The sequence below is a fragment of the Priapulus caudatus genome, unplaced genomic scaffold (assembly GCF_000485595.1).
Source record: "Priapulus caudatus unplaced genomic scaffold, Priapulus_caudatus-5.0.1 Scaffold408, whole genome shotgun sequence".
Classification (NCBI taxonomy): Eukaryota; Metazoa; Priapulida; class Priapulimorpha; order Priapulimorphida; family Priapulidae; genus Priapulus; species Priapulus caudatus.
The window spans coordinates 319748-330913 of NW_014577469.1; the positions used below are offsets into that span (position 1 = coordinate 319748).

The window sequence follows — 11166 nt, forward strand, 5'->3', positions numbered from 1 at the left end:
GTAGGAGATCAGGTATAGTGTACCACGTAAGCATAAACTAGAATGTATGGGTGCCGTTTGCTGCATCAGCACAAGCTTAGAAATTATAGTGCGTGCAGGTGGCACGGCAGGAGTGTATCGTTGAGTGGCCTGTAGTTTTTTCATTTATAGGATTATTGGAAGAAACCTGCTAAGTGTTAAATTGTAGCAGAATCTAGCCCAAGCACCTTTCTAGCGTGGCCTCGGACTGGCCACTACGTCAGTGGCTTTGGCTATTGGTTCATAATATTACATAGTTAATATTGTTTGCAAAAAAACTTCATCGCTTTATTAGCGTGCGGCAAAATTGGTGAATTATATAAAAACTACGAGCAATCTGAGATAGCAAACTGCCGCACAGTGTAGCTAGTCCCCCATCTCTGGCTGTACCGCAATATCGTTGTTGTTTACTCTCTATGACTTATTGTTGTTTGACTCTGCAGAGAGTGACAACCATGGAGCTACATATAACCTGGTATATATGTAGCTCACCAGCAAGACACGATGCGCCTCTCCCTCTTGGCTCAATCTACCACTGCCACAAGCAGATTTTTTCGTTACAATTTTGTAATGCTTGTTTATTAGCCCACAAGTTTACAGGCACCAGTTTCACTTCGTATCTTATTTAATAAGATTGTACTATATAAAATTGCAAAGTATATTAAAATCCGATCGATTATTTTATGAGAATATTTTGAATAAAATAGTGATACGAATAGTGCGCGTATTTTGTGCCCTGAGTTTATCTATACTATTTCAAATGCATTACGCTTGTTTACTTAAACTAAGTTCACGTGTTTATTTATATTTAGATCATTAATTTTGCTGTCAAGATGCTTGCCAATATACTAATTCTCGACAATTGTCTTTGATGGCATTTTGCGTATTCAGCTTAAAACTCTAAATTTGTACACCACAAACTGCAAATCAATAGAAATTTCAATGTTTGTTCGCGCGAGACTTGCGGCGCGTTGGATTGCGCATTTGCTGGATTTCCCGGGAGCTCCGCGCCACTTGAAAATAGTGGCTAGCATGTGGCAGTGGTACCTGAGTGTGCGAAGGGGGGCTGCTGCATGCAGTTTGTGTAGCCTCTTGATTCTCGGTGCCAACTGAAGTAGTAGCTAGGTCTCAGGGGAGAGATAGTGAATTATAGAAATCAGTTTGGATAAAACATCAGTTAAGCCTGCATATACGACCTAACTCCTCCTAATCCTAACCTCTGAAACCCTGAACCCTAACGCACTAACCCATAGAACCCTAACCTTTGAGAAATACTATAGGCCGCCACTCTTGGCCTACTAATTGGTCAATGTTAGCAAATAATGTCCCAGGGGAAAATCCTTCAAAAAAATTCGCTGGGATTCCTGACCTGGATGCTGATAAATACCAAAAATCTAATTACGAATTGTTGTTGCCTAAGACTCAACCGCGTCCAAAAAATTTTCATCAAAATTCCGTTCGACTTTTTTGAAGATATTCCTGTTGACAGACAAAGCCGAACCAGCCAACAGACTAAAACCAGGGGCGAAAACATAACTCCTTGCGAGTAAAAATGTTTTTTTCCTTATTTCTCAGAAACAGCAAAGGGTTGGGAGACTTGGGACCTAAACTTGCCATAGTTAACTTAGCCATAAGTTGTTCATACGTAGTATGAACTAAAAAACGGTCCCTGGAATTTTTTTACGATATTGTGTCATAAAAAACATTGCAGATTTTGTGCATCTTTTCAACTTATTTCCTAAAATTAAAGATTTAAAAAAAAATCCAGGAACCGTTTACTAGTTCATACTATGGATAACTTATGGCTAAGAGTTTAGGTCCCAACCCTTTGCTGTACTGACGGAATGTTTAATAAAAACTTGTCACTTAATTAGCAATGAAGTTTCTGTGATTATTTTCACAAGGTGAGCGTAGAGAGACATCTCTTTTATTAAATAGATGTGGGTTTGATTGAATTTAATGAGCAGCTATGTTGTAATGCCCTTTACAGTACTTAGTACCTGTCCGTAACCTAGAGTCCTAGACTGTTTCCTTAACAGTTATAGTCTTTTTGCTATATCGGTGGATTGCACTTTCGTATATGATATCGCAGAGAGACGATAGATGGCCTTAGGGCGCAAAAAGATGCGTTGTTCCCGACCCCGACGCGCGAAAGGGCGGTTTAAGCCGGGCGCACTTCGCGGCGGGACTGGGCGCAGCGGCGGACCGCGGAATACCGGCTATATACGCACTTCGCGCGCCGAAGGAAGGCGGGCAGCAGTGCGAATGCTATATGCGGGCTTAGCCTACACTGCACTGTAACTTGGCAGGACGTTTTCAATAAAATAGTAATGCTAATTAAATAGCAAGTCACAGTCGCGGCAGAAACTCCCACGAGCCGCTGTCACGTGATGCGCGGGGAGGAGGAGGGCTGGAATGTGCCCCTACGCATGTAAGAAACTGCGCACGGCCGACCAGCACTGCTCGTCACAGAACGTGCTCGTCGCCACGGGAGCGCGGGTCAAGAGGTACATATCAAAATTGCATATTGCATATCCTGTGGCGATGTCTTAGCTATCGCGACTCGAGCAATTCTCAAGTCTAAACAACCATAATCAGTCAGCCCTGCGGGACATAAGATGGCTGTGATGAAAATTCGATGAAAATCCTCTAAGAGAGCCATCGTCGGGCGCATCTATGGACGCCATATTGTACGAGAATAAGTTGCAGGTTATTAATAAATAGATTAAATAATTCGAAATCGCTTTTCTAAGAAAACCTATACGCGCTGCAGACTAGCAAGTTACGATTTCTGAAGCTATTTGCATTTATTCTCAGCCTACGTGGGCATAGTCGAAAAGCTTCTGCAACGCCACAACATTCGCTGCATGACGCGATAAGAGTGCCGATCTGACAGACGTGAAATATGATATTGACAGTAGCAGCGAATTGGGGATCAAAAGGCGCCATGAGTGGCGCTGTTCTGCTAGCTTCGCGCGGCATCGGGCTGCAGCTGTCAAGGTGCTGAGTGAGGCGGCTGCTCATTGGTGAAAGGAACTGGCACCTTCATCAGTATAACTCAGTATCTGTGATGATGCAATGAATGTAGTCTCCAGTCAGTGTCACCTTGAAAGTCAGGAGTGTATATAGTAGGCACAATTGTCACCGGGTTAGTGTCTTGTTAATGAATTTCTGGTTACCCCTGTAGCAGAGTAATGGGCTTAGCGCGCTAGCTTTGTCAGCAGGTGGCACAAGCGGGAGCACAGGTAGGTTACAACGGTTAGCGCAATGAATGCCGGTCAGTTGGAATAGATAACAAGAATCACGCATTAGCCAATTCTATCGTCATAACGCGATATATAGCAAGTTAAAATGCCTTTTGTAACTGTTGTGTTCCCCTTGTTGTAGAGTCGCTAAAGCTGTCATAAGTTTCAGGCGAATGGCGCAGCGATCATGAACTACAAATAAAGGGTTGCTGTGAGGAGAGATATGAGGAAACCACGAAAAAATGGATTCTAACGTCTCTTACGTCATTGTTCTAACGAAGATTTCTCATCGTGGAAAATGTTATAACGATCGATTTCCGCAAACTTAAGCGAGCTATTGTCAGCAGTAATAGCTGTGTCTGTAGTGAAATGGCTGGCATTTTAAGAAAAAGATATACAATAATTGTATTGGAGCTTGAGTCTTTGTAGCTTACTAATCTCATAAACTATTAGCATAACTCTTGAGCACACACCAAAAGAATAAACACGCCAACTTTACAATATGCATCCACTAATTATACGTCGTGAATGCTCACTAAACAATATTACCATAACTCTCTCAGCACACACAAAAGAAATAAACACTGCACTCACATAGTGCACCACTAATATCACCGGTGAATGCCAATAAAGTATTTAGATAACTTTCCTGAGCACACAACGAAAAGAATAACACTCAGCGCTCGCCCACTTCACATATGCACGCAACTAAATATCACACTTGTGAATCTCATAAAACATATATTACATAAAGCCAGCTCAGCCAACCAGCAAAAGATAAAACACCCCGCTTTTATTCACATGATGCAGCCACATGAATATCAACGTGAATCATCAAATAAACATATATTACATAACTCCATGTGCACAGCACAAAAGAATAAACACCTGCAACACCCACTTCACATATGCACCACTAATATCACCGTGCACTATCTAATATAATCTTGCACCTCTACAGATGTGCTTCCTTCCAGCGGCAACTGTTTCTAGCGGCTAACCCCATTGCCTGTCACGACTGCAGATTCCCATGCTTTGTCAAAGCATATTCTGACACTGTCACCAAGCTGAAATGATTCCACGTTAGTTCCTGGTTGAGCTTTTGTCACAATACCAGTTCTGCCGACGTTGTCGTTGTTGTAGATCTCGTTTGGCTAATTGCACAACTGCTGGTTTTAAGAGTGTCGGCGTGTTGGGCAGCTTGTCTATTACTAGTATTAGCGTCCGTTCAGTTGCACTGGGGAAAGATAATGGTGTATAACTGTACTCTAGGAGAGCTATGTGTGGATCTTTACCATCATCATATGCTTTCTTAAAGGGACAGTAGCCGCTAGGATTTTACTGCATACAACTGTACTTACTGTATAACAAATCGTCTATACCCACACGTATTTGTTACCAGATACCTAATTTAATTGTTATAATTAATTACACGTCAACGCTACGAAATTTGAACAGCGCCATGACACCCGCGACCGTGCTGCCACCTCGAAAAAGTTCCGTATTTGACAATTAATTTTGCACGTTACAGACCGAGGGCTAATCACAAGTGCAATTATATTTATACCTAAATGCTATTTTACCGAACGATATTCATTTTAGGCAACGCCATCACTCGCCCACATCTCAGACTTTCCCATCTCAAACATTTATTTTCACATAAAAAATTATATAATGTACTCCTATATGGGAGTTCTCCTATATATACTCTTCGTTTCTATAATGTACGTCGATGGTTGCTCAATTAAAACTGACTTCTTCTCACTCACTCATTTGTGTCCTTTTTTGAGGTGAGCTACAGTGTCATTGACACTTTTATTTTAGGATGGGATGAGGGATGCCTCCAGATGAGGAAGGGAGAAGTGGCACGTCTCACGATCGCCGGACACAAGGGGTACGGAGCCAGCGGCTTTCCAGCGTGGGGATATCCTTTTATCACCAGCACGTTGGTGTGTGATGTGTTTATGAGGCACCCAATTTTACAATACTGATTTCGTCTGCAACTGAATTTTTTATGCTGTTATGCACCTGTTTGAAAGTCTACTGGCAAAAATGTGGGATGAGGTTATTTCTACTTGGTCTGCAAATTGCTGGGTGCTCTACTTCACTACATTTCTACCGTTTGCAGAGATGCTCACATATAATACACATTATTTAGCAGCATGATTTGAAAATATTGAGAAATTTGTACTATTTGTAGGTGTCTAGCAGTCTAACGGTTTTAGAAGAACAGAATTTTAAACTAAATAATAGAATGACATTGTCTTCAAACACTATTTTATGTTAACATATTTGAATCAATACATAAACGCAGTTAAAAATCACCTCTAAAATGTCCAGAATTTATGGGAAAATTTTATGAATCTGAAATACTGGCAAAAGGAAACTATCACATGTACATGTTTAGATATTTTAGCATATGTGCAGTGTACTTGTTGAGTACTTGATGTTTTTAGCATTTGGCTACATACAAACACATGAAGTACATGTTTTACATGAAGTAGCATTTACTAGAATTTAGTGTGAAAAGTTATTGTGTAATTCCTTAACGGCCATGCACGATAACCCCGAATGCCGAACTGCTGTTTGAGATTGAGATCCTGACGATCAATGGACAGTGATCGATCGTGGCGCCACGCCGCGAGCACCCTCTCACACCCTTCGCACGACGCATCGTCACGACCACTCGTCTCCCTCCAAGCACGTGACTCTCGGCGCGAATGATGACAACGTTTGATCGTAGTTTGACGCGGGGTAGATTTGTGTTACGTCTCACGGGAAGTCGCTGCGAGATTGTGGTGGGTGGCTGGATATCGTGACATCGTGCTTCGTAGTTATGACGGCCGTCCTCTGTCATACCATTTTGTCGTGTGGGAAATGCATTCATTATTTTATTCTACGAAATTGTGGTTTTTCGGCTAACTTACTCGGTAATTTTTCACAGCGACATGTGAAAGCTATCTATAAAAATTGATTGTGAATGCAATCGTCGGTTTCAATATCAATAAGCTATCTATAAGAGATCTAGTAACTAGCATCAAAGTGGTCGTGGTAATGATGAGAGTAATTAAATTTTGGATGCTCACAAGCAGATTAAATTATGTATAATATCGTGTTTACTGTGTAACGTTATTTCAATCACTCGCTTTGCACATTTTGCTAGACAAAATTGTATCATTAATTATAAAATTAGTAATACTTATGAATGATTGGACATGCCATTATATCGTAGACTTACACGTGTGTGTGTGCGTGCGTACGTGCGTGCGTGCGTGAATACATACGTGGGTGCGTGCGTGTGTGTGTGCGTGTGTGTGTGTGTGTCTGTTCCAAGATGCTACGATCACTAATCTTTTATACGTGTAATTTGTTTATTATTAAAGTACTGATTGTGTTAGACATCACTATAGCTTGTTTGCCAATGTCGTACTTTCACTCGCTTACGTCTGTCAACCCTCCAACCTTTTCAGCACAGTTTGATCTACTACCGTAAACTTGTTTGTACTCATTGTAGAGCGGGTTCGTTGTAGAGCGTGCGTGTGTGTGCGTATACGTGCGTGCCTGAGTGTGCGTGCGTGCGTGCGTGTGTGCGCGTGCGTGCGTGCGTGTGTGCGCGCATGCGGGCGTGCCCATATGTACGCGCGCGTGTGTGTGTATGTGTGCGTATACATGCGTGCCTGTGTGTGCGTACGTGCGTGCGTATGCGAAATCGCGTTTTGTAAAAATTATATATTTAAAAAAGAGAGGACATACTCAGGAATAACTTTATATGAAAAATCTGGATCCCATTAGTTCCCTCAATAATTTTGTTAGGAGCCTAGCTAGCTAATATTTTTAACATCCTGATTCCACGCAACGCATAGTGAAATTATGTACACATTTCTTTGCCGTTTGTCGGCACTGGTGCCTAAAGTTATCCGTACATCAGACTCATAAAAACTGCTGTCCACTTTTATTTTCAATTTCACAAGTTGCACTTACAAGTGTACAGTCGTAAGTAAAGTTGACACGACAAGTCGCCAACGGAAAAATCCAACTCGTGCATTGCATATATTTAGCACTATATAGTTGTTGCTTCTTGAACGGAGTACGTATGTGATAGGGTAGGTATATATGTACTAACGATTGCAGCAGCTATCACGCGCCCTTTGCACGTAGGTATTTACATTGTAAGCAATGGCGTTGATAAACAGGTACGTAGATAAATTCATTCCACTTGATATTACCCAGCCATTGAACTACTGGTCTGAAAGTACCAGTTGGTCTGTAAGTAGTGTGCGTGAGTGGAGTGAAACTAACAGCATAGATATAGTGAAATAGAATGAGCGGGTAGAGGACACAGATAGGAAGAGAGCGAGTATATTGTGGAAAAAAGTTAGAGATAAAAAGAGGGTGTAGAAAGGAGAGAGAGCGAGCGAGAGCCAATAAGAGAATAGCAGTCGCTAATGGTCTGAGTGTCATGCTGCGCTCGTAGCCGTTTTCCGAGTCAACACGTCACGCTATAACGAGGTAATAAAGACACAAGTTCCTGGTGCAAAGTACGGTAGAAGTTTAGTTAACTTTGTGATGAGAAGTGACGCCAATGCAACTGCACACACCTATACATGGCAATATGCGGTCATTCTTCAGAATGATACGAGCGAACCGGAGAGCGGTGTGCTTATTCATACTAGTAACATTCGCGGCAGTTTCGCTGATTATACAAGAAGTACCGACATTTATTGACGGTGTCTACCACATCGCCAGCAACGAGAAACGAGATTTGTATCTAGTGATTCGCGGTGATCTTACTAAGCCGGATCCTAGGATTGCCTCTGTGCCACAACGTTTGGTCGCCTGCTCATATACTGACCATCATGGGTTTACAGATACACGCGAAGACGGCGGCAGGAACGTAACGGTGAGCGCTCGCACCCAAAGAAACAACAATAACAATAACGAAGAAATCGATACTGAAACAGTTTTATATTCTGGAAACATCGCAGATAGTAAAAGAGTTGAGAAAACTTTACCATCTACTAAAATAAATAGCAAACTGATTGGAGAGACTTATCCCATACCGTCTACGAAAGTAATTGATAAAGAAGTGAAAACTCTATCAACTGCCAAAGTCACCAATACACAGATTAAGGTAATTCTACCATCTACTGAAGTAACTAATAAAGGGGTAGAGAAAACTCTGCCTACTTTAAAGGTAACTAATAAAGAGGTGGAGAAAACTCTGCCTACTTCTAAAGTACCGGTAATTAATAAAGAAGTGGAGAAAACTACTACCTTGCCTACTACTAAAGTAACTAAGAAACAGGTGCAGAATACTATTACCTTGCATGCTGCTAAAGTTACCGTTAAGCAAGTTGAAAAAATTCTAGAACCTAAGAAAATCACTGTTAAAGACGCTGAGAAAACGCTCTCGTCTACGAAAGTAACTGATAAACAGGATGAGAAAACTCTACCATCTACTAAAGCCCCCGATAAACGGGTTGTAAAAACTTTACTATCAACTCCATCGACTAAAACTACTGGCGTCACGCTGACCACAAAGACGTTGCCAACGATACGGAAAAACAATGACTGTACATCAAACATGGCGCCCCCTGCACGCCCCACAGACACGCAGACATGGCAGCGGGTCGCGGATAGAGACATGCTCGTCTTCTCCGCTTTTCTCGACGACAGGGAGCGCACACCGCTTATAAGAATGATTGGTGTAGCGAATGCTTCTAACATCGAGGTTGTGTATTGCCAGGTGTGGCCGGACAACGCCACAGTGCCACTCGTCGTACAGGCGACGTTTGTCGCACTGCCGGAGATACACAATCACGTCTATGGTGGCTACTTCATCGTGTGTAACGTCTCGGGGACATCTCGTCCCGTCGCCGTGTCGGTGACCGCAGAAAGATGCGACGCAAGTCCCGCTAATGTTTTGCTAGTCCACCACCAGGTGTCGCAGCGGAAACGAGGAGAGTTCGGCGTCTGTGTACCGGCGTTCATCAAGAACTTTAACGACGTCGCCGCTCTGCTGGAATTCGTCGAAATGCATCGGATCCTCGGAGCCGACAAGATCACTATGTACAACAGCAGCATCCACGGCGACGTTGACGCCATCTTACGGCGCCTTCAGAACGACGGCATCGTCGAGGTGATACAGTGGAAGATCAGCACGAAGGAGACGGGCGACGTCGGCGTGACGACGAGACACGGCACGCCCGTAGACGTGCATTACGCTGCGCAGCTCGCTTGCATACAGGACTGCCTCTATCGCAACATGCACGCGTACGAATTCGTCGCATTTCTCGACCTCGACGAGACGATCACGCCGCACAAGCATCGCACCTGGAGGCAAATGCTGCGCTACCTGGAGGAAAATCGCGCTTCCAGTAACGGTACTTCCGGCGGCGGCGGCGGCTCCGACGGGAAGTCGTACGCTGCTTACAGCTTCGCGAACTTTTTCTTCACGAGTTGGCGACGTTGCAGCGCCAGCGTCGCCGGCGTGAGCGGACTGCGCAAGCTGAGCGCCAGCGAACTGCGGTCGTGCCTGAAGAGGACGTACAACACGGTGCGGGATCGCGCGCCCATCGCGCCGCCGCGACGCATGAAGAACATCGTGCGACCGCATCTCATCAACGAGCTAGGCATACATCACGTGGCCCGCTACGTCACGGCATCCCCCTCCGCCACGAACATCAAGCACGCTGCTTTGCGAGTGCCGCAGGACATTGGAGTGCTATATCATCACAGGTGGGCGAGAAACGGCGTATCCAACGACAACGTCACTGACGCGGCGTTCTCTGAGTACGCAGAAGAACTAGTGACGCGCGTGATGCAGCGTTTGAATGATGTTTGAGATAACCTAGTGGCTCATGATGATGGTGATGATGATGATGATGATGATGATGATGATGGTGATGATGATGATGATGATGATGATGATGATGATGATGATGATGATAGCTCATGCTGGAGTAAATAGGGCATCAGCAACTGTGTTGATTTTGGCTTGTACAACAGGGCAGCTAATTTCAGTATGTCATTTTCTTTGAAATAGTCTTAACAGTATTCGCGTGTGCCTGTGCGTGCGTGCGTGCGTGCGACCCCCCCCCCGGTAACCATGCACTGGTATCTTGCAAAAGTACTACTATAACTAAGCCCCGCGATCCCACACAGGATTGAACACCCGACTTTTTACTGTTTGTTATCCACAGCACCAAAGATGCAGGCCAGCAACCATTCACTTTCCAAGTCGGCCTGAGAAAAGTAATCGCAGGTAAGAGTGTAACCACGTAACCACTAAACTAGAATGTATGGGTGCCGTTGCTGCACAGCACAAGCTTAGAAATTACTAGTCGTGCAGGTGCACGGCAGGAGTGTATCGTTGAGTGCTGTAGTTTTTCAATTTAAGGATTATGTGGAGAAACCCTAGTGTGTAAATTGTAGCAGAATCTACCCAACGACCTTTCTAGCGTGCCTCGGACTGCCCACACGTCAGTGCTTTGCTATTGGTCAATAATAATTACATGTGTAATTTGTTTCAAAAAAACTTCATCGCTTATTACGTGACGGCAAAAATTGTGAATTTATATAAAAACTAGAGCAATCTGAGATAGCAAACATCCGCCACAGTGTAACAGTCCCCCCATCTTGCTGGTACACCCAATATCGTTGTTTTTACTCTCTATGACTATTGTTGTTTGACTCTGCAGAGAGTGCAACCAAGGAGCTACATATAACTGGTATATATGTAGCTCCCAAACTCCAAGACAGATGGCGCTCTCCCTCATTGGCTCAATCTACCACTGCCACAAGCAGATTTTCGGTTACAATTTGTAATGCTTTTTTACCACAAGTTTTACAGCAGCCAGGTTACTCGTATCCTATGTAATAAGATTTGTACTAATAAAAGTTG

General features: G+C 43.6%; 2 protein-coding genes across 2 annotated transcripts in view; both read left to right on the forward strand.

Moving 5' to 3' along the window:
* LOC106810080 (peptidyl-prolyl cis-trans isomerase FKBP12-like) overlaps positions 1-6670 on the forward strand; it is a gene marked incomplete in the record, with an annotated part of 14662 nt that extends 7992 nt beyond the window's left edge. Inside the window, 2 exon segments of the mRNA XM_014813353.1 lie at positions 5086-5187; positions 5824-6670. Of these exon segments, the coding sequence (XP_014668839.1) occupies positions 5086-5187; positions 5824-5884 (163 nt within the window).
* Positions 6671-6751: 81 nt separating this feature from the next.
* On the forward strand, positions 6752-10347 carry LOC106810079. The gene has a single exon (XM_014813352.1). The coding sequence runs from the start codon at positions 7846-7848 to the stop codon at positions 10105-10107; it is 2262 nt and encodes a 753-aa protein (XP_014668838.1). The 5' UTR covers positions 6752-7845; the 3' UTR covers positions 10108-10347.
* The last annotated feature ends 819 nt before the right edge of the window (positions 10348-11166 follow it).